A 25,243-nucleotide genomic window follows, 5' to 3' on the forward strand; every position below is an offset into this window, starting at 1 on the left:
AGTGTGATAAAGTTCAAGTTCATATTAAAATATCACATTTAATTATGATTACGGATCCTTGTTAGATTTTTTTTTGAGCAATCTTAGACATTTATTTTATAGTTTGAATTATATTTTATCTAATTAATATTATTAATTAATATTAAGTAATTCATATATTTTATACCATTCATATTACTTTGAATGCTGTATATAATATATATAACACTTCTCTGAAAAACATAACTGCCATAAAACTTTAAAACCTTATTCTATGATATGTTGGCTGCTTTTGCAACACCGCAGATCACAAGGAACCTAATTTAAATTATGAACGAAATATATTAAACAAAAATGTATTGAAAACAAATACAGGGGCAGGAAGCCAAACTAGAATAGCAGAATATAGTGATGTATTATTTCAGGATTTGTTCAAAATCTCCTAGGAAGAAATTTCTACAATACAATAAGGTCTAATGAAGGGGTGTGGAACCCTGTCGCCACTCACGATATAATCCTGTTACAATTGTAAGATAACACGCAATCAGCTACCATTGTGCATCACTGAGAAGTGAAACAGGTTTAGTTTTGTACTCCTGAGATGTCTCCGGGTCCGGGATCAATGGCTTTCCATATACCTGGCCTAGAATAATAGTTTGGGGAACATTCTTGCACTCAACTGTTTCTAGAACAAGAATGCAGTCATATGGCGCAAGGCAACAAGTAAAATGGGCATTGTTCCTAATCGTAAAAGTTATGTGGCCTCATGAACTCCTGGTTTCTGTGCCCTAGGCTAGATTCAGCGCAGTTCCCCCAACCAACCCCTTAAGTAGAGGGACTCTTTTTTTCGTTCAGCATGTCTTTTTTTCGGCAGGAGAGTTGGGACATAAAAGCATTTCCTAATACTCTGCCTTAAGAGGCTTATCAATGTGCGGTAAGTGAAAGTATATTGAGGTCTGTGCCATGAAGGTCTGTGTCAGGAGAAGACCTCTGCAATGTAAATGGTTGTTACAAGGATGTCCCCAACTGACCCATTTCATCGCCCTGAGAAGAGGCTATTAGTTAAAATACAAAGGTTTATTTCACATGCTGATTCAAAAGCCTGGTCTCTTCCACAATGTGATAAGTGATACATTTTAATTTAGTGCTAATTTAGCAGAAGAGGAAACATAATAAATATATCAATGTGGACATTTTATAGCTTTCTTTGTAACATTATATGGATCGATTCCTTATAAAATTAACATTTTGGGAAGACAATAAGAACACGGTTTCAATCTGAAAGTTAATTTATCGGAATGTTTTTTTAATGTGCATTGTTTCAGAAAAACCCTCATGTTTTAGCAACAAACTAAAAACCAAATGTTCCCTTCTCCCAAATAGAGTACTGATTATAGTTATTCCAGAGAAAAATAGCATCAGGGTTGACCAGTAACTTGAATCTGTTACCCTCATACTAATACTTTCGCAATCCAAGTAAAATATCTAAATTCCATTGCAAACACGGTGGTCATTGAGGTTTTTTTTTTTGCTAACGTATTTCCTTGCTGTCAACAAAAATGAGATGATATAAATACTATACTAGAGTACATGTCACGAGGGCTTATTTCTCGTGAGAAATAAACATGACAAAGTGCAAAATAAAATATAATTTGTAGGCTATTGAAACAGATGTCTGTGTGGTCAGCAAAACAGATTCCAAAGTTCTGTAAAGATACCATCGCTGTCCTGACTACAGAATGTTCTATTCTTATCACAACGAAACAACGCATATTGATGGCTATCAGACACTGCATGCGGCTTAACACCACATTAATCACAATTGTTATTTATATTTGTTAATATTTTGTATTTTTTGTGGTTTTTAGTTTTGAGGCAGTACGCCATTCGTACTTGGCGTTCTATGGCGATGTTTTATTCTAGCTATTCCTTTGGACACGTTCCAGTGTACAGCTGACCATAGCCTGGCGCCGTTTGAAGTATTCAGCTTCCATGATCTGTATTCCCTTTAACATCTTCTGTTACGGGGATCCTATCACTGCCCAACTTATCATGCACCCACCTCTAGGCTTATAATGTTCTCCTGCTTTGATGTCGCCATGTGCAGAGATGGGGACCAAGGGAATAAGGGGAGCAATACTTCCAAATTATTCCATAGAGTATAGGTCCATATAAACATCAACAAGTGCCCACTGGATCACCCCCTGGATGTTTTTGGTGCACAGACCCTCCACTGCATGTTTGTTGAGTGTTTTAGGTAACCAAGTAACGCTTAATGGCCGAGTCCTGAGCCTTTCTTGTTATCCCAGGAAGAGATGGAGGACGACTCCATGGTAGCGAGTATTGTCCCTAAACCGGGAGTTTGTTGGAGGTATCCAGTGGAGCTGAATATTCCACATCTTTACATTATGAAGACTTAAACCCAGTGAGGTGATCCTAAAAGATGAGCAGTCTTCTTCTCTTTTCGCACCAGTTTGTTATCGTTTGTAATTTTAAGTTTATCCTTACGATTGTAAAGCCCTACAGAATCTGCTGGCGCTATATAAATAAATGCAATGTAAAAACTTATACGTAATGTTCGGAGAACTCAAAAGTCCATCAACAATTAGTAATTCTACAAAAAAAGGTTCCTTTCATTACATTTTGAGTACCCAGCTAGCTAGCAGCTAGTTCTTCATACGTATTATCTCTAAATTCAGTTTTTGTTTTATGTAGTAGACACCTTATCTCTAAGTGGTTTATTAAATAGGCGCCCTGCCCTTTAATCAAAATTCTGTAAAGGTGTTACAGTATTAACGACAAATGAAAGTGATTTACTCTGAATAGCCAATTAAACATTTGCAAATATTGCCAACGGATATAGAATAGTGTTTGATTAGTATTACTGCCAAGCTGTAAAGACTGACCTTCGCAAATTCATTGGTGTTGATTGAATATTAAACTCGCTAACTTGCGCTAACATTGCCAGGATGCTTAATAGTTTAAAAAAAAAATACATTAGTATGATATACAGTCGGCAATTACTGGCTGAAAACCATAGGAATTGTAGACTGGGGTAGTTGTGGCTAATCTTTACCACCCTAGCTATTGTTGCGCGGGTATATGTTACCTATTAATGGGTAACTAATGCTTGCCTATTACCAGGAACCCCCTCACCTGAGCCAACAAAGGTAGGCAATGGGGATGAGGTAAGGAGAGAGAAAAGTTGGGGAGGATATTTTGCCCTCCCTGGGAAATATCCTGCGGACGCACCATGGTTAATAACAGGTTTGTTGTTATTGTTTAGACAGACTTGCCACGCTGTTTAGTTAGGGCTTGTCGGAGCCGGAATTTTACTTTGAATCTGATTTCTGTCTCTATTTTTCTGCAAAACAATCCGGCAGATTGCCAGGTGATATGTATATCAAAACACAGGAAAGCTTGATAACCAGGGATAGATTTACAGATAGTCCAGTATAATTCTATCCAGGGCTGGACTGGGGAAGAAAAACAGTCCTGGCGGCTTCTAAAGTATATGTCCTCAGCTGTCGCCTGGATTTGTGTGGCCAAATGTACCCAGCCCTGGCCACACAGTAAAACATCGGATCTGCCACGCAAGCAGCCGTAAGGGTAAGTAGCCTACGTGATCTGGCAATAGTCCACCAAGCATTTGCCCCGTTTGCCAGATGGTTAGTCCAGACCTGGCTCCGCTTGTCACATTCTTTCATTTTTTTAAGGAAGCTAGAATGGGTCAAACTCTGAAAAGACATTTAGACATAAGAGAAATAATATTCCAACTCATGTATTTAGTTTAAAAAGTGTTATATTCAGCAAAGTGAATTACCACATTTGATACAGTTACAGTATTTTGAGTTCTACAGACATCGAAGGGTTAAGGGTTATGCATCTCAGCATATTCCATTGGTTGCCAAATAAATGTACGCAATAGAAACCAAGACCATATCTTTCAAAATGTATAATACATTCTTTAATTATACTGACGTACGAATTATGGTGTGAAATTAAAGCTTTAGCCCTACAGTCGAGATAAGTCAGAGAATGTTGACAGATGGATGATCTTAGTTGGCCTTTTCTGTGACTGAATATTTTCACAATTCTGCTATTATGGCAATGTTCGAAGATATTATTCTTAATAAACACTTTCTGGGAATGCTGTTATCAGTGTAGTTTGATTAGCTGGTCGTAATAACCCATCTCTTCGCTGCAAGACAAAGCAACGGAAGGAATCTGTTTCAGGGTTATGAGCACTAAAAAAAACACACGTTTATACACTATGTTGACAAAAGTATTGGGACAGCCGACCATTACACCAACAGGGATTTTATGACATTTCATTCTAAACACATAGACAGTAATATGTAGTTGGTCCCCCCTTTACAGCTATAACAGCTTCCACTCTTCAGGGAAGGCCGTCCACAAGATTTTGGGGAGTTTATGTGGGAATTTCTGCCCATTCATCCAGTAGAGCATTTGTGAGGTCAGGCGCTGATGTTGGACGAGAAGGATAGGGCTTATAATTAAAGGTCTTCTAGCCACCAGCCACTGGAGTCCAGCTATCAACATCTACAGAAATCAACAATGCAGGGGCTAATAGGGTATGTGGGCAAAATACCTTGGAGGTGAGCCAGTTTACCCTCTTCTCCTGCTGATACCAATGCAAATGTTCCCAGGTAAAAACTGCGGTTCTTGGTTTTGTTTTTATAAATAAATAAATACCTAACTTAGAGAGCGCTCCAGTACAAGGACATTTTAAATTGTTCAGCTTTCAAGGCTAGAGATTTACAGTCATACGAGAGCAGCCAAAACATCAGAGGAGATAGGAGCCAATTAGATATATGGCTGACAAGATTCATATATCTCTTAAAATTAAGTTTTTCCTTTTTGTGTTTCTACAAAGCCAGCAGAAACCTTGAATGGAATCCCTGCACCATATGTCTTTGATACTATAATATGTGGTGAAACAAAACGACTGCTAAGAAGAGTAACTTAATGTCTAATTGTGGTCCATTTATTTTCTTGAATCAAACCGCCATTCCTACCATCAATAGCATTTAGAAGAGTCAACTAATCCTATTTGTGTAAATTCTTAATGTAAGATTTTACGGCATAGTCGAGCAAGCGATATACTGTACATACAAATGCTTAAAAATGTAAGATTGTGGATTTGAGTTATAAAAATATTCCTGGGGACCACATAGTTCGCAGTTCAGCCTAGTGTGGTATTATAACATAAAACTGTGAATCTGAACATATCAGCTCATACAGTAGATGTTACATCAGCATACTTGGGAAGTCACGATGTTGGTACCTGGGCTCCATTTATATAGCGCCAACAATGTACGCAGCACTTCTTACAATACATACCGTGTTTCCCCGATAGTAAGACACCCCCGATTGTAAGACGTATCGGGAGTTTCAGAGGGGTCAGCTAATATAAGCCGTACCCCGAAAGTAAGACATATGTCTTACTTTCGGGGAAACACGGGGGATTTGCCTACGGCCTACGGCCGCATTAACGCAGGGCATAAGGGGCGCCTGCCCCTTAGGCCCGCCGCACCTGCGACCGGGTCCGCCACTCTAAGGGGCCGGGAAGTCCCCACCAAGGCCGGCCTTACGTGTCTGCGGCCGCACAGGATTTAAATTAAAACATCGGGGGGTTTTTTAACTTTATTTAACATCCTCCATGTTAAATAAAGTTAAAAAAAACTTTATTTAACATGGAGGATGTTAAATAAAGTTTTTTTAACTTTATTTAACATGGAGGATGTTAAATAAAGTTGAAAAAAAACCCCGATGTTTTTATTTAAACCCTGTGCGGCCGCAGACCCCTAAGGCCGGCCCCTTAGAGCAGGGCCGACCTTTGGGGTGTGCGACCGCACAGGGCGCCACACTCCAGGGGGTGCCAACCTGCGGCACCCGGCACCCCTCCAGAGACGGACAGTAATGTCCGCCGCTGGAGGAGCAGGCTCGCAAGGGAGCGGTATCGGAGGTCTTTAACAGACCTCCGGCTCCCTTGAGTGATTTTAAGCCGGGTTCAACCCGGCTTAAAATCACTCAAGGGAGCCGGAGGTCTGTTAATGACCTCCGATACCGCTCCCTTGTGATCTGCGCGGCAACAGCTGTTGTGCGCCGGGGTTTCTTGTCAGATCCCGGCGCACAACACTGAAGCCGCGCCCACCGCTGTCCGTGCCCTCTGACCCGGAAGGAGACAAGAACTGAAGAAGAGGAGCGAAGAGGAGGAAAAGAAGCTGAAAGAAGAAAGGAAAGGTAGGAAAGCATTAAATTCGACAATTTTTTCCCAATATAAGACATACCCCGAAAGTAAGACATAGTGGGGCTTTTAGGGATAAAAAGAAAGTAAGACGCTGTCTTACTTTCGGGGAAACACGGTATATTCAATGGAATATGACAAGACTAGAACCGATACATTAGGTAGATATAAATAATGCCTCGGTGGTTTGGATATAAAGGCCTTTCTGTGTCCTGCTCACGTGATGCCGATTTATGGGATTACAGACATTATAGGATTACTATAGAACATGGACAGGTTCATGTAATGGATATACAACAGAATGGAATACAGAGATAATATATTCTTTTCCAACATTTTTTCTTTCCCAAGAATAAGCATATCAAGTATTACAGAGAAATAGATTGTGAAACGGAGAATGGAACAATAAAATAGAAATTAACTTGTTTAGCTGAAACCTATTTCAATCGGCTCCCAACTCTCAAGTTTGAATAGAGTCTCGTTGCCTTGCAGAAGATGTTCGGCATAATTACACACAATTCCTATCCAAAGGCATTTGTAAGTTAATCTATTCAGCAGGAAGAAAAGTATGGGGCCTGCTATATGTGGTTAAGCCATATAATTACTAAGAAAACCTCTGAATAAGAACAGGATTCTATTATCTCACCATTTACATAAACCTGCTCTAATGCCCTCGTTTTAATGTAATGCACTTCAAAGGCATTAAAAAAAAGCAATTACTTTGGAGGAGAATTTAAACACTGCTTTTAGCACTGAATCAAGATCATGTATGAGGGGCATAAAACTATGTATTCTGTATTATAGGAGGCATAGAATTAGGCCATGTGGTCAGTGTGGATAGTGGATCGGAAATTGATTATACCCCCAGTTATATAATACAATCAGTGACGTATTTATAGAGGGTCATTGCCCTCCTTCATAACTACACCAGTCCTCCTTGATGCCAGTCTTCTTGGGTAGAGCGCCAGGATATGAAGTCATATCCCGGCGCGTAGCACTAGGTCGCAAGTTCTGCATAGACTTCCGTAGTATAAATCGACGGATTTAAAGGGAAATCTTTGATGTCTCCATCACCCATTAAGACCTGAAGAGCACTAGTGAGACATAATGCCCATTAAGGAAGATCAGTCTATAGTAAAGTGGCCCAGGGGCTGCCACACTCTACTCCGATCTACCACCCATGGGCTAGGGAGAGAATAATCCAACAAAATTGCGTTTCCTACAACAATGAGTACAAGTTCTAGATTTGTCTTGTGACTTCAAAGTCAAAGGGCTATTATGTACCCATATAATACTGTTAAAAATATATATTAAAAACCTATATCGACCAATCCAAAGCACGGGTACGTACTTTCAATAAATAAATTAATTTATGCTAAAAAGCTATGTTGGCAACCGTTCTTCACCTTTAACCATACAGATTTACCCAAAGAATGATTTCTACTTGGGATTAAAAAAAATAAAAAATGTTGCTTATCTTTGTTAATTATAGAAACCAACCTGTAGGCATATTGTGGAAGCTGCATCTCTGTTAATTTGTGGCTGTGTCCTGGTGAAACGAGTTATTTGCTTTAAATTGAAAAACACTTACAAAATGCTTTTCATTTGCATAATCTTTATCTAATTAAACATTCAGCCTGCCATGAAAGAAACTAATTATTTCTTTCTCTGACAGTGACAAATAAAACTAATGAGGCAGATAATCTTTGAAATGTTGCTTTTGTGTTCTGCCCCTTTTCATTTATGCCCTTTGCAGAATAATAACCGAGAGGAGCATCTTTATAAACATCAGATTTTACCTTGGGACAAGGTGTGTTCTGATGATAAGGAGAGAGATATTTTATTAAGTATTTGACAGGCTTATTATTCAATCTTCAAATGTGAAATAGAGAATGTCAGGAAGCATTAAAATAATTCTCAGATTGTAACATAAAAAGAATGACAATGATGTGTTTAATAGTTTTAAAAAAGGACAATCTGTCTCACTTGTAACGATTTATCAAACATATATTTCATGTTGAGGGCATTCAAGGACTTAAAAATTGGAACAACTTTGAACAAGGATTTAAAAAAACAAAACAAATAAATAAATAAATAGTACAATCTTTAAATCAGATTGTCATCAGGAAATTCCTGGCTACCATCTACAATATTCTTACCCTAGTTAATTCAATCACAAGTTCACTTAAAAGGGACTTTTTTAATACTTGCATCAGGTTAAAAATAAGGTTAAAAATATATTATTTAAAAAAAAAAAACAATTCTAGAGACAGGGGGAGAGGTTGAGCTGTTTGGAGGCGCAGAGACACAAGCGGCTTCCATCCAGCCAGCAGATCACCGTTTATTCTCCCAAGCTACCGCCATGGAAGTGTCCGAAGCCAAGCTGGCTCACCAGGCTGAGAGATGTGACGAAATGGTTGAGTCAATGAAGAAAGAAGACAGTAAAAGAAAGAAACTTTCTTCTACTGTAACGACCAGAAGGAAGTTGATGAAAACAGCTTGGTTGCTTACAAAGCTGCAAGTGATATTGCAACTTCCACACACCCAATTCATTGAGGCCTTGCGCTCATATTTCTGAGTCTTCTACCATGAAATTCTTAATTCCCCTGACGGTGCCGGCAGGTTGGCAAAGGCAGCATTTGATGATGCTATTGCAGAACTGGACACGGTGAGCGAAGGAAGTCACAAGTTACTCCACGCTTATCATGCAATTGTTAAGTGATAATCTGGCACTTTGGACTTCAGATACGCAAGAAGATGGTGAAGAATAGAATAAAGAAGCACTGTAGAATGCGGAAGATAAAAATCAGTGAGATCTTTAAAGCCAAGAAGAGGCTCTCTCTAGCCAACTGCCCCTTCCATCAAAATATCCTGTCTCATCTGAAAACCATCAAAATTTGACTTTTACACAGGTTCTCAGGTTTTAGGTTTCTGCCCAGTTGGTTGTAACATTTTTTACACAGATTAAGAATTCTAAAAATGAGGAGTGAATGACTGGATTTTGTTGCTGCTGTCTGCCACCTTAGGTTCTTTTAAGACACTAACAGGTCTGTATAGAATCTGTTTCAGCATTAGATTGTCTCCTTGCCGTCCAGCATTGTAATTTCCTAGAAGCATATAGAGGGCTTGTACTCATTCTTTTGGTGGCAAAGCTTTTGTAGTCAATAGAGCTACAAGGACCATTCTAAGATGAGAAAAACCCCAAAATATTGGCAAAGAGTAATTCAATATATGAATCTCGGAGTCTCCTGGGCAAATCAGTTGAGTCCTGGAGTGACATATTGTATCATCTGTCATGCAACTCGTATCAGGTTTTCGACAGAAATGACCAATGTTATGAAGCAGCTTTGTTCTGGAATTACATAACATAGCATATATCATTATAATGTAAAAAAAAAAAAAAAGTAACTGTACACCATGGAAACAATTAAACAGCTACAGATGTGAACAGAGGTTTGTGACATTTTTAATTTTCCATTTAATACTTTAATGGTACCCTGGAGAAAAGTAATATTTTATGATGAAAATGTATTAGTGCCTCCCAGTGAGCTATATCTGTCAGTTATACTACTGTGCATGATTTTAATGTACTATTTTCTACAAAGCCTAAAAAAAGCTTTCTATTTACAGATGTGACCCCTGTCTCATAATAAAACACAAGATACGTATTAAAATATTTAAAGCTCCATCTGGTGGGAAACAGATGATCCCATTTATGATATGCAACCAAAAAATGTTGTAGAGCAGCTCAGATGAGTAACGGCCCAGCAGTAATAATAGAATTACAAAAAACAGTAATTAGAAGGAAAAAATCAACAAGCATTTACAAATGGTGACCAAAAAATATTTGTGTCAAAGGGGCATACCTTAGTAAAAGTTAAGATCTTAATATGACATGCGCAACTAGTGTGTCTGTAATACACACTACATGTTTTTATGAACAAATGTATCTGGCAGAGACAAATTGAGCTGACTAGGTCTAAGGCAGCAGGTCCTGGAGGCCTCAAAGCCAGGGGGCCTATTGGGCAACCAGGCTCCCTGTAACCCCACTACTTGGTAGGCAAGCCCATTAACACAATGGAGGGCTATGTTGAGACCTCATAGTCCTCCATAGTTTCCCTCCATTCCGTGCTTCCTTTAGAACTGGAGCACTAGGATATTATGTTATATTCTGATGTCCAGTAGAAAGGGTTCTGACATTCTGAGGTTTAATTTTGAAATCCTGGATGCAATCATTGGAATCAGAATTATGGCTAATTTATATGTTTTTCCACATATGCCTCCAATTCAGAGGGGTCACAGACATCCACTAAACTAAACCCTTCCACATTCTAAAGAACCGAAGGATGGCACACGGAAACCTTTTGGGCAAACAAAGTAGAAGGAGAGTTCCAAAGAATGCATGCCTACGGGTGGATGAGATAATAATAATAATCATGCCTCGTTGACATAGGAATGTCTATAATTTCAAAACACTTCATTATTGGAGTGCATGAAGTTCCCATAAAAAACAATTACATTTCCTGCTTGTGAAATAATCTATTTGTTATTCTTTTCTCTCTGAAATTCTCTCCTTTTTCAGATCATATATATATATATATATATATATATATATATATATATATAGATACTAATTATGAGTATAACTTCATTTTTACATATTATAAGATTACATAATACCAAGCTTAATACCAAGGCAAAATGTTTTTTTCCCAGCTACACGATTGCATTACAACTATAAAATATCATGGAAAATATATATAAAATATATATATAAATGTATGCATGCACAGTAAACCATGCTGCCTTAAAACAACATACTAACATTCATTATTTTCATTTTCCTATGGTTTTATTCTTTATGTAACAGCTTAATGGCCCACTTGTACAGAATTGCTTTTTACCGATATCTCAAAGCCAATTATCAGTCATATTAGTATAAGGAGTATTTATGGATAAGCCCATAATCATTTATTAGAGGCATTTAGAAAAATGGGTTATAATAATATCCACAACAGGCGGAATTTTACTCCAACAAATATTTTGAAAGCCTAAGAAAAATAACCCATTTATTTTCAAGGTAAACAACTACGTAGGGTACGTTCCTTCTGCCACTTAAAGGGACAGTTTAATGTCACAGGGAGCTATTCTAAAGAATGATGCATATTGCTGGGTTGAACCAGGTCTGAACTAGTCAAGGTTTATATTTCACAGGCCAGGTTGATTCTTGGTTTAGTGAATACACTTTGCCTTGACCAAGGCAAATGTCCGGTGAGCCGCTGGCTATTGAAGCCCCATACTCAACCAATCTTCCTCTCTAGCAGCGGCATATGCAACTGCGCATATCCAGGCATTGACCACACTTATGTCATCAGGTGGCCACTGGCCTTAAAATGCTAATTTTACACTAAAATATGTAAGGTAAGCTTGGAAATAAACTAAGAAGCAACATCATGAGATACAGTTGATGCTAAAGCTAAGTAGATATTCTGGTGACAATGTAACAGAAGGGCGTTATTGTTGATTTTATTGCTAAATGCCACTTGATATAGTTTTCTTAGATACAATTTCATTAACCTAATACAAATTGAAAACACTTTTCAAAGGGTAACATATCCTCTATTGCTTAATACAAACTATGTAATCTTTATATACATAGAAACAAAATATTAAATAAAAACAAAACCATAATGCTGTGTTTTTTGCTCCCCAGGTGAACCACGTGTTTTGATTGGCGAGTTCAGAGGTGTTTGTCACACTTTTAGTGGATCATTGTTGAAAGAGTAGGATGCAGTCACATAAGTTCGATGACCTCAGATGTCCCTGTTCAGATCTGCCTTTTAACTCTATCAAATGTTGATATGCTTATGATATTATGATCAAAAACACATATGAAATGGTAACATTTTAATGTGTAATAATATCGCTTCCCAAATTATCCAGTCTGATAAAGCTGATAATCTACACTACACTGTATATAGTGACTATTTACACGTACACACACACTGATTCTAGCAATATACATATAGCACACATACACACTGATACTGCAGTATACAGACAAACACTCACAGACGATACTATAGTATACAAATACACACTGACTCTGACACTACAGTATACACATACACACACTCATCCCAGCACTATACATTTACACACATCGCACTATACATTTACACACATACACGCTAACTCTGACACTACAGTATACGCACACCCACACACTGACTCCATTAAAAATGATTGGCCTATTTAGTCTTTCTTCATCTAAGACAAAAAAAGGATCAAAACCTGACATTTACTGCAGATAAGAACACTCTGATGTCAAATTCTGCATTGGTTAGACCAGGCGTCCAGTTTCTGAATATTATGCCAATATTATATGTCAACATTATATGTAATATAATTGTTTTTTTGCAATACAGTACATGGTTACGGTGATTCCCTGTACTATCGCCTCTCTCTTTATGTGCGGTTCTGTGTTCTAACAGTTGCTGATAAGAAGATGCAGCACCTGCCTGTAAATTGTTGTGGTGTCCCCCTTGCAAATACATGAGGGGGGTTCTGCAGAATCTCCCCATTTGCATTTGCCCCTTTCTATGACCCTCCTACTATTTGCCAAGCAGAAGATGTATTTGGATGTTACACGATATACTTACTGCCAGCGCTGGCTCGGTCAGCATTCTGAGGGTCCAATGAGACCCCTATGCTCATGTACACAAAAATGTCCCAGTGATTTAAAGCAGCCAATCAGTGGCACAAAATGACCTTGGATCATGGATGATCATGGATCCGGTGCAGGTCCAGAAGGTAAATCTTTTTTTAAGCTTAGTATATTCTCCTTTAGCAAACAATTAGATGGTCAATTTTTGGAGTATTCTGGCAATATTATATGAATCATTTGGTTAACACTTTTATGGAATACATTGTTATGCTGACTCCCTGTAGTATCGCCTCTCTGTTTCTGTGTGGTTCCGCGCTCTACCACCTGCTGATAAGCAGATGCAACTTCCTCCTAGGATTTATTTTCATCACATAAAAGGTCACGCTCTGAAGATTTTCCTTCACTTTTCTAGTGTTCTTTAAATAGTGCAGATGTTTGGCATAGAGCATTCAATAAACAAGTTCTGAATTTGTCATTAAGCAGGTGCAAGAGTTGCCTATTTGACTTTTTCCCCCCTCTTTTTTTAATGTGCTTGTTTTTCACACAACATCAATCTTTCCTAAAATTGTCAGGATCGAAGTTCTTCTTCATGGGGAAAATTAGGTTTCGAGTGACCAACATGAGCATTTTTCATGCATGAAATAATAGTACATAGAGCTTCGGAAACACCATAGTTTTTAACCCGTACGATATATTGTAATTAGAAGGTGTTTGAGTTCTACCGCTACTGAGTAAATAAAACTGAAATGGCAATTTATTCCTGAACAATAAAATATTCCGACATCCCTAGGTGTGTTCTTATACCAACTGTTTGATCATAGCATTTCAGCATTATATGAAGCAAGGGTACCAACTGTCCTGTATAACATTTTATTCTGATGCCCTACATGATAATACATAAGGATCACATGGACTATCAGAAAATAAAAATGTGATGTCGTTAAGCACATCAGTTATTTTGCCATATCAATACAGCTGATTAATTACCATTTAAAAATGTCTAAATGTCCATGTGATCGAGGATCTACAAAACAAGCAGCAGCAGCAACCATTATAACATATATGTTTATTATGCTATGATTAATGTTCTTATTGTAGCAATATTTTGATATTACCCAAATAATATATAAATTAGGTCTATTCAATAAATGTGTGGGATCTGTAAGAAAAGGCAAGTTTGCAGCATAATCTAAAACCCACTCCCTACGGAAGCAGATTGTAAAAAGGCCACTGGTTGCATGAGGGAAGTCCTAAGTGGTCAGATGGCTACATCCTCGGTTGACTATAATCATACCTTGGAACTCTTAGGGCTTTTGCTAGAACATTAGGGTGAAGGAACAAGGGTCATACATTTGGAGAAGACTCCTTCATCCTCTTTATTAATCTGATGACTTCTAAGACTCCTAACTAGTGCTTGTGCTACCAGTATGTCATGGTTGATATCTCTGTTTGAATGAAAATGTAAGAAAATAGTGTTTCTTGCAGCCTTTAAATGTTTGTCCACTGACCTTTGTAGAGAATTAAAGATATTGCTTTTGATATTGCTATGCGACCCTCTGAATAGTTCACATATGGACAGTGAAGTTGCACATATGTCTACCAGACCACACACTTTTCTTACCATATGTCCTGGGGTCCGATATTTATATGGAAAAATATTATGGATTCTCATGTTTCTATACAAAACTTCAAAGAAGAGTTCAAACTCAGTGTGACTTAATCACAAGGTACTTTTAATAACCACACAATACAACTTTTCTACTCTAGTATCTAGATTATATATATATATAGGATATATAGGATCATGTCTTCTGATGAACTTCAATACATATTTGTTAGCGGTCCATTTTCAGACAGTGAGGGAGTTTAAAAGTGGAACCAGAAAAAATAACACATTTTATTCCATTAAAGGAAAAAAGTTCAGTATCGGCAGTTTTATGTGGATTATCACAAGCACAATAGTTATTAGTTTTAATCACCCTGGATTCTACCACATGAATTGATTTTCGGGGGGGGGGAAATATCCTCCCTGAGCTTCCTCTCTCCAACCCCAATACTTCCTTCCTATGGCTTACCTTTTTTTGGCTCAGAAGAGGGGTTTCCTGGCGGAAGACAAACTTTAGTTACCCGCTAATGGGAAAAATTATATGACAAAATTAAAAAAAAAGTAAATTAGCTAAATGGACAGCATGTACCTGCGCAACATGAGAACTTAATATAGCTGCAGTGAAATCAGAAAAATGAATGTTGTGTAGTGTAGCTATGTGCTGTACAACAATCATTTTGAGCAATTAGAGAAAAAGAGAGTAGTGAGAGGGGAGTAAAAAAAGAACATATAGGCTGGACTTTAATGTGGTGGAAAAGGGCAGCTGCCCCCCCCTCGCTTAATGCAGTTGTCTGGGCTCACTAAAGCTGCATTTTCATTGGTGGTCTGTTTAGGTGGTTTCACCTTTTCCAGAGCCATTTCCTGGAAAATCTTTAAAGGGTCACTTGGGGTTTGGTCAGGGTGTGATCAGGGCTTTGGCTTTACAATTTAGAGCAAATGTTAATAAGAGACAAAGGAGACAGGAAGAAAAAGAAATGAAAGACATAGGCAAAAGGGAGACAATAAAAGAGGAAGAAGAGAAGAGAGAAAAGTAAAGGGACAGGAGAAAAGAAGGAGTAGGAGAAAGTAGGAATGAGAGCAGAAGGAAGAGAGAGGAGGAAGAAAAAGAAGAAAGGAGAGAAGCAGAGAAGAAAGGAGAAAAGGTTGAATGAGTAAAGAGAAGAGAAGAAAAAAGGAAAGAGGGAAAGACAGAACAGAGAGAATTGGGAGGAGAGGCATGTGAGACACATTTGCACACTCACACAATACACATAAACACTCACACATACCAAGACACTGACACTCACGCACGCCCTGACACTAATGTTACATGACCCTACTGAACCGGGTTTCTGTCTTTTATAGATCCAACACACCGCCACCAACCCAATGGTATCTGGGACATATAGTGGCAACGCTAGGTGGCACAGATCTCTCCTATCGTATATGTTTATTGTCTACACTCCACCTGTTGTTGCAGCGCACAAAAAAGGCAGCACACCAATACTGCTATAAAAGTATGAGTCAACAGTGAACATACCATGTATTTGCACATCAGCATGAATTAATAGACATATACTGAAATCTCAAACATAAAACAATGTAAAGAGTTTTGACATAAACACCTTTATCAAGGGTTAAAAAGATCTGCAGATCTGAATCAAGTAAAGCTAAAAGTAGCAAAAAAGAAAGTTGCCTTTTGCAACAGAAAACCATTGCAGCTCATACAGAAACACAAGGGTTTCACATGAGTTTTTTCATTTGAAAGAATTATTTATAAATGTCTAAGTATGGATTCCACTTACTTTTAAGTAATGTCTGATAAAATGTCTAAGGTTGCCCATCTGCCAGAACGCTTGGAAAACAAAGTTTAAAGCTTACAATGGACTCTTTCATTTGAACGCTAATACCTTTTCTGCAAACTTCACAGAAGTGCAGCGCTCAGCTGTAAATAATTTTTAATAATCGCTTGCCGGTGTACATGTCCTAACATTCAAGCCATATATAATAAAAAAAAAACAAAAAACGAACATTGTCTCCAAAACATATAGTTTAAACAAAGAAAACATTTTATATGTGGCATTATATGTGGCATTATACAACAAAAAATGCCAACATAACTTTTTAAGAGTAACTCCCTCAATTCTCTAAAATGTTTCCAATATAGTTGTTAATCATGTGCTAGTTTCCTCATAATCATCTTTTTTAGATCTAAAAACATGCTAGAAATAAGGGACCAATGTCCTTGGTGCCACTTGAAGCATATGAGGCTGCAGAGCACAGTTTGGAGACATTATGCTATCCACCTGAAGATGGGCTCTGAGATATGATGTCATCCCTGGACCATCAGACAGTGAAAAACAATGTAGAATAAATAACAGACATGTATTGTTCCTTGCAGACACCCAGTCCTTGGCCACTGTACAAGAGGAGGTAAAAGAGACAGTTGCCACTGGGTGCCTAAGGAAAACCAGGGCAGCTGCCTCATTTGCCCCACATTAAATATGGCCTTGAAGAAAGTGATATCATAACAACTGTGGTACTTGGATATTTATGACCAATCACCCTGATATTTGTAACTGCTTGGGTGTTGGAGAAGTATGAGCAATGGATGAGCCAGAGTACAAGAAAATAGTCAAGGTGTTGCTCACCCAAATCATACTCAATAAGGTTGCAGAAGACAGGAATTATTAGTTCCTTCAGTATGTTCCACAGTTAAAATCCCTCAAAGTCAAAGAATTCTGTACATGTGCAAAAGCCATAAAATTCCAAAAAACATATTGTAAAGTGAGTAGCTGGAGTTGACCTCATGAAATGCAGATTGCACAAGGTGCAAAGAGTATTGGAAACAGGCACATGTAAAGCTTGACCTCAATGAACTCAACCGCAAAACTCTACTCCAGGACCAACGGATGTATGTTATGAGAATGTCTGAGCATCTGCAAAAACTCATGGGAAAAGTAAAGCAATCACCATAGCAACCAATGAAATATTACCGATGATTGCACAATTTTACCTGTATTAGATAAACCCATATTAAATTAAAGTAATCAATAACAAACAACACACGTTTTACTGGATGGAAAAGTTTGATCATATCCATAATGTTATATATAAAAAAATTAAATAAATTGTTTTAGACACGGTAATAAGCGTTCAAGAAAAGTTGGTAGAGGAGTTGATCAAAGAAACATTTCACAACTCTCTTATAGAGTTAAAGTAACTAGTACTACCGGTACGCATGATTGCCTATTAACAAGGAAATTGCACAGGAAAGAACAAACAGATATTATAACAATTGTTTATATTGCAATTTATACAGTACAAGCAATCCATTTTAATCACAATTGTAATCCTACACGTACAGTATATATGATCCATTGAAATAATTTAGTGCGTCGGCAAGGTTTAAATGCATTCTTTAGTCATGTTATAGGTTAATCTGATATAATTTAATGCAATATTAACTATATTAACGTTTACTACCAAAATATTATTAATAAAAATAATAATAATAATAATAATAAAAATCACTGCTTTGAATTCCACATAATTTTCCAATAAATTATGTATTTTTAAAACCAGGTACAACAAGATTTAACTGAGGCAGCTAGAACTAAACATAGAATAAGATAAGAACCATTTGGCCCCATCTATTCTGCCCATTTTTTCTGATGTTAAGATCTTAACCAGTCGTTGGTCTCATCTTAGATTCAAGGGCCATATACCTACCTCATGCATGTTTAAATTCCCTCACTGTATTAGCCTCTACCACTTCTGCTGGGAGGCTGTTCTCTCTCTCAAGTAAAAATGGGAGAGACAGCAAAGCCCAGAGACAGTTGGCAGATATGATTCACAGATCACAGCTGTGGAATTTTATCCAACATCAAGTATAGTAAAAATACTGAAATATAAGTGTTAGTGGCTCCCTTACCTTTGTTGCTTGTATACAAGACTAGAAGTGCAACCACTGCACAAGTCATCAGAAAGAGTAACACTGACAGTCCAATCTCCACAATACTCCAGGACTTCTTCACTGACTTGGTCGACTTTTCCACTATATCCATTTGGCTTTCCGACTTCCCCATTATTGTAACTCTTGGAAATGAACAAAAACAAAGACCCCTTTTAGGAAGACATATCATTATAACCTGTCATCAGAACACAACTGAAAAGAAGAAGGATCAATGAGATCTACTGTTAGTTAGAAGAATTAAGTTATGTTCAGAAGACATTCACTGATGTCCAAACCTGATTAGAAGGCAACAAAAGAAAGGAACACATCTAAAATATGTGTAAAAACAAATCCAAGTACAAACAAATAATAACCAGTTCTTGCATAAATACCAAGCAGGAGAGAAGAGAAAGGATAGAATTAAAAGGTTGTACAGCACTAATAATATAATTAAGAAAAAAAAGAATGTATTCATGGCAAAGACATCTAAGCATAAAAAAATCTTGTAAAAGAAAATTACATGTATTTTTCCATTTGATTGTCAACAGTTTTTGCCACCTCATTTTCCATCTCCACAAAGTGCGAAAGTAACCCAAAATGAATCACAAATAATTTGATTTCACTGATATCCCTGGCGTTCTAAGACAATGCTGGAATGTGATGCCCAGGGACTGATGTTGCAGTCAGATTTCTTGGTATTGCTTGCAGTTGATGTCCATCAATTAGAGATCCTTCTTTTGTTCCTGAGACCACATTGGACCTGGATATCAAATCTTAAATCATCATCATCATCATCATCATCATCATCATCTCATTTTCTAGCAGGGTGCTCCCTGCATGTGTATACATCAAAAATGAATTGCATTTTGTAATCCTTCACCAAAGATCCATCCTGGCTGTTGCAGTAATTGGTGTCTTCAACCACAGTAACCATCAGACAGCTCCTATTATATTTCAAAATCCTTCTTATTAATGGTCTGATGGTGCTGCTTCTGGAAAGCAGCCTTCCCTCACCTCTGGTTACTCCAAACACAAACTTCTCTGCACAAATGAGCTGTTCTGAGCTTTGAGGAACTATATGATCCAAAGGGGTGTGTGGAGAATAAGGTGTAACCCATTCAATGCCAGAAGTACACTGCTTGGAGTGTTAAGTCTAGTTCCTTTATCCCAGTGTTAGAATCAAAGAGAGAGAAGAGAGAACACTGCATCAGGATGGCATAATTCCTGCTGCTCAAAACACTGACAACTTCAGCTTCTCTTAGTTAACCTTTTCATTTACAGAGATGTGTTGCAATTCCTTCCCACCATGCTGGCATTTATAGAGTTTGTTACATCTTTACAATACAGATTATTTTCAGTTACTGTTGGAATAAAATAAATTCCCACTGGATTTGTAAAGTTAATTGCTGCTTCATCATGTCTGTTCTGGGATTTGGGGGATTTTCATTGGCTTCCCCCCAAAAAATAGGGAACAAGTTTAATGAAATTCTGCCAATTAAGTTCCGCCTAGTGTTAAACAAAAGGGATTTGACCTTTAATAGTTATTGTTATTTTCCAGTTCCTGTCTGAAAATACGTAAATGATATATTTAAATACCCACCAGCATTTATGGATTTAATATCCACATGATGGATAGTACATAGTATCTTGCCATTACTTCGCCTCTGGTTTGGCTCAGGGACAGGACACAAGTGTGGCAAAATGCCTATTGGATTTTTAATGACTGACCACTTCTACATGTAAGTGTCAGCTATCTGAAAATTAGCATACCTGCTTTCTCTCTTCTCTTTTTCCTCAGAAATGTTGATAACAAAAGCATTTTTTGGAACTTTTTTTGTACTATTTATATGTTCTCAATGCCAGCCTTGGGGTGTGGAAGCTTTCTATCCAAACCTGCTCCTGCACCCTTTTTCCTTACACAGAAGGCAGACCTCAGCAGCCACCTAAATAGCGTACATCGTAAGGCCAGCCCTGAATGAGCTTCACAACCTCTCAGATTTACATTGGCTTCTTTTACAGGAACACAGTCGCTTCCACCCATACCGGTGGTTATGCTATAGCTGGCTTAGATTGTGGCTCTGCTTCCGTTATAGGAACCAAACTGGGCCACCACATTGGCTGTGAATGGCAGAATTTTATCCAAATGCACTTGAGTTGGAATCCTGTTTGAATGTGTTATCTACCCGCAACAGAAAAGAACCATGATTCATAGAGTTCAATGAGGACTCGAGAGTTTAACATGGGCAAACTAAAAATTCCTCCTCTGCCAGCATAAGTAGCTGATGTTTTTTTCTGTCAGATTCCCAAAGCCTTACCTCAAAAGATTGGGTGAGGTGGTAGGTGTAAAAAAAAGTAACCCTACATTAAATTATTTTACAAAATTATGTCTGTTAGCAGTTTTACTAATTTAAATTGAATACATTGATTGTCCCAAAGTTTGTTCAAATTAAAAGAGGCAAAAGAGTTGTAGCCAAATGGTGCCTCTGCAGGTGGTGTTGAACTGTGAATCTAATAATGTTACACTGGTATATCCCTCTTTTATTGGCAGCAGAGCATAATAAGTTCTAATTGTAGTTCTATAACACTTGTAAGAGGTAGTCAGGCCTTTGGAAGGTCTTCTGTGTTCTGTCCAATATTATTAAAATTTGAGTTGCCACAGACATGTGAAAAAGAATGTACATCTTCTTTGAATTCTGTGGCTTTACATATCGGCATGATAACAATCACCTGTTCCTTAGCAGGTCTAAAAAGTACACATGACATATTACACCATGTCATGATTTATTCAACAAAAATGAAGCCAAAATGGAGAAGCCAGGAGTATACATTATGATTCAATAGCTTGTAGAACCGTTAGCAAAAATAACTTGAAGTAATAATTTCCTGCATTACTTTATCAGTCTCTCACATCGTCATGGAGGAATTTTGGCACACTCTTCTTTACAATGTTGCCTCAGTTCATTGAGGTTTATGGGCATTTGGTTATGCACTGCTCTCTTAAGGTCCCGCCACAGCATTTCAATCAGGTTGTGGTCTGGACTTTGACAATATGGTCATTGTTGGATGAGTTAGATCAGGGACAATTACTCCAGGTAATTTGGGTGAAATTTCAACCTAGACATTGCTAGTTCTTTGATCTTTTTTCATGCTGAGGCTTTTGATTTTTTTTGTATTTCCTATGTGAACCTCAGTAGTATAAACAAGTTACCTGATCATTATAATGAAAAACATTGTATTTTACTACAGTCACTGAAAACGAATAAGGCGATTGCGTAACATGCTGAATTTCACCCACACAACATATCCCATTTCAAAAACAACAGAAAATATGTCATATGACAGAAATACAGCTCACACCTATTCAAGGAGAACTGTAAATAAAGTTAACCCCTGTAAATCCTGTGATAAATAGGTTAAAGCAGAAGTATAGCCAAAAAGTGCCTCTGCAAGAATTGTTAAACTCCCATAATGCTATACTGGTATACCCCTTTTTATTGGCAGCAGAACATAATAGGAATTGTATTTCTATAATGCTTGGAAATCTATTTGTTTCTTGTTAAATAAAAACATTAAACTGAATTTACTAAATGGCAAATTGTGGGTGATTTAGGTTCATATCCAGGAACTCTCCAGGATTGATCCAAAGTATCTGTGTCTCCTGGTCAATTTCTTCTTTCACCAGACAGGGGAGTGATGTGTGGTCGCGTCCAGCCAATGCTCATATTCTGCCTACTCTCGGCCCTTTTTACCCTGATGCCCATCCCGTTCATAAAGGCTATCTGGAGCTGGCTCTACCCATACGTGGGACCAGCCTTGCCTATGGTGTCTAGAATTCTTAAAGGTTAATCTCACATTCCTTAATATGATCTCAGGAAACAATTTACTTGACCACGAGACCATAGAAATTATTTAAAGGCACTTTAAAAATCACAGTATTTTATTTCTGCTTCCTTGCAGCCAAGCACCTAATTGTCTAGCAAATTGTGATTGACACTGTTAATGGTAAAGACTAATGAAGCAAAAATGGTCAACAATACAGGCAAGTCGAAGCCTGAAAAAAGTGAAAAGTGATAAATCTGTCCATTTAATTCCTAAGATGTCGATTTAACCTAATGTCACTTGTCCAGCCTCTAAACTCATTAATTCATACACTTATTCAGGGTTTGGGTGTGTTTTTATGAATTAAGAAATGTTAATGATATCACAAATTGCACCAAGTGGTAGAAGCAGAAACAGAACATGCCTATATGCACACCTATATGGAACATCCCACTATAGGCTATTCAGAGCTCTTCCTCTTCTAGGGGAGTGGCGTTGTGAAGGGGCAAGGTTAAACACACATATAGGGGTAAGGCTAGTTCCAGACAGCCTTAAGTGGATTTGGAGTAGGCAGGAAGTAGGTGTGGCCAAACACAGCTTCCTGCCCAGAGAAAAAAGAAACTGACCAAGAGGTCCAGGGAAGCACAGCTTCAACCGGAGACCCCTGGTCAAACCTGTAAATAAACTATAAATCCTTATATCATAAAATCAGAAAGTGAGGAGAACGTGCTCAAATGTATCATGATAATGGAGAGCATTAATTATATGCTTATATTGTTATTTTTTCACTCTGCCTTCTGTAATCTAATGTAATTATCAATGAATATTTATTTTAATCTAACTCCCTAAATGGACATATTTTACGTTGTCAAGAAAAATGACCTGCCACCCATTCTGGATGTTCTGTAGGTGAATTCAGTGAAATGTATGGCCCTTCCAGCAAATTGGTGTACAATGAAAATCACAAGAACTTTGCTCATCTGCTCCTATATATTAACTTCTGTCAAGTTATGTGAATATGATGGTTCTGAAAAGGCCAGGAATGTCTGAAGGGTGCAACATATAGTCAGAAATGGAGCCTTGAATCATTTAATAAAAGTAATGAATATGCATATAGGAATAAAAAGAAAGCATCAGACATACGAATGACATGTTCTGCAGGTTCCAGGTCTAAGGATTTCTCATAGATCCCACTGTAAATATATTTCATTGGAAACAAGAGTTAATGTAAATGCCTGTGTCTGCAATATGTTCCACAGACATCTATAAAAATTGAAAAAGAAAGTCTGTAATAATGTTTCATTTAGAATGTTCGCTGCTTGGTGAAATTACTCTGAATGTGTGTGAAATAAGAGCTCCAGGTTCCAGTAGGATAAGCTGTTACATTGTTGCAATAGTGTAAGAATGAGGCAGTTATCTGTTGATAAATAGATCCAAGCCCATGGGCATGGTTGGTTCTATACAAGTAAGAAAAATAACAAGGTCAGCTTGAACAACTATCCTTCAACTGAAAAACACTGAATTGACTAGAGACAAATTTTCTCTGCTGGAGAACTGTCCGAATGATAAATTACCCTATTTCCCTTGACCATATGAATGTGGCAGGAAGGAATTAATGGTTTCTTTGCACTATGGTACCTGAAAATGCAGAATTTGTAGAAAAGTCGAAACATAAGCTCCTTTTGTTCACAGCCAAAAAACGTGCTTTTCTTAGAAGTATCTCAATTTGTCTTATCAGTCATTTTTTTACGTTCACAACTTCTCTCATCTCTAACCTCTTCAAAACCACAGTGTAAGCAGGGTTCGTTAAATCTCTCATGGCAGGTCATTTTATCTAGAACCAAAAGCAACAGAATTTGATGACAAAATTGCGTTGAAGGTAAGGTACCTCTTTGGGTATGTTTAAGGTAAGAATAAACCAAAACTTACTCAAACAGAATACTTTGGCCCAGAAATAGTAATTCCCACATCTCAATGGTCTATCCATACTAAATGTAGAACCAGATCATGAAGACAGCATAGTATGGTGCTTCACAAACATAGACCTTGTGTGTAGAATGTGAATTGCCTTCAATGTTTCTTCCATTTGGATTTTAAATCAAAAGGAGCTTAGAGATGTCTACCAAACAAACTTGTCTGGTTAGATCAGCAAGTTGTCAGTTTACCAGTACATTTTCCAGGTTAAAGAATTAATACCTGATTAAACAAGTTGGGTTTTCAGAAACTACAGGAAAAAGGAGCGTTGATTTTCAGTGTAGGAAATGTCATTCTAGAATCTTTGGTATTCTTCAGATGGGTCTATTCACGAAAGAGTGAGTTGACATGGGAGTTTGCAGGAGAATTGTGAGATTGAGTAATTTCTCCAGTTATTTACAATTTACTCACCCCCCCCCCGAATCATCTTCTTCAATTATTTTTAACATAAATGAACCAACATACCATCATTTAGTTTAAAAAATATCAGGATACCCAAGTTCTGAACTTGAAGACTGAAGAAATAGTGAAACAAAACAAAGCAGTAAATGAAGCAAACATGAGCACATTACAAGTTTACACAATATAGTTTAGAACATTACGTGTAGGCCCAGGCTGGTCATCGGCCAAATGCCCAGTGGGCCACTGTCCGTCATTGCTCCATGCACAACCAATGGCACATTGGGTGCTGTAGTGTGCAGCCACTGACTGAATTTGCCAGTGGGCAAAAAAACATAATGTGCGGCTGTATGCGCGGCCTGTCATATCCAGCCGCGCATACATCATGATCTTCCCCCATCATCCCCAGTACAGTCCTGGTCACATGTAATCTATAAGAAATCTAGATATATTTTTGTTGATGAAAATGTTTTTTTGCTGCACGATACCAATTTTTTAAGACCTAGATATGAAACTTATAAAATTCACGTGAAAAATGGAAACAGCACCATTGGACAAGTTATAACTATATATATATATATATATATATATATA

The 25,243-nt window shown here is 37.6% G+C and overlaps 1 protein-coding gene across 2 annotated transcripts in view; it reads right to left on the reverse strand.

Annotated features, from left to right (window-relative positions):
• The window catches only part of MMEL1 (membrane metalloendopeptidase like 1), a 40,676-nt gene extending 21,649 nt beyond the window's left edge, over positions 1-19,027 (reverse strand). The window contains exons 1-4 of one of the 2 annotated variants that reach the window (XM_089502087.1): positions 18,978-19,027; positions 18,437-18,600; positions 14,680-14,687; positions 1,416-1,435 (exon numbers count right to left, since the gene is read on the reverse strand). In XM_089502087.1, the coding sequence (XP_089358213.1) occupies positions 1,416-1,435; positions 14,680-14,687; positions 18,437-18,600; positions 18,978-19,027 (242 nt within the window). Of the gene's footprint in view, positions 1-1,415; positions 1,436-14,679; positions 14,688-18,436; positions 18,601-18,977 lie in introns of those variants that run through there. The other variant, XM_089502088.1, reaches the window with a different exon arrangement.
• Positions 19,028-25,243: the final 6,216 nt, after the last annotated feature.

Source organism: Sceloporus occidentalis, unplaced genomic scaffold (assembly GCF_023333645.1).
Source record: "Sceloporus occidentalis isolate IW3139 unplaced genomic scaffold, rSceOcc1.0.p SCAF_193, whole genome shotgun sequence".
In the NCBI taxonomy this organism is placed as follows: Eukaryota; Metazoa; Chordata; class Lepidosauria; order Squamata; family Phrynosomatidae; genus Sceloporus; species Sceloporus occidentalis.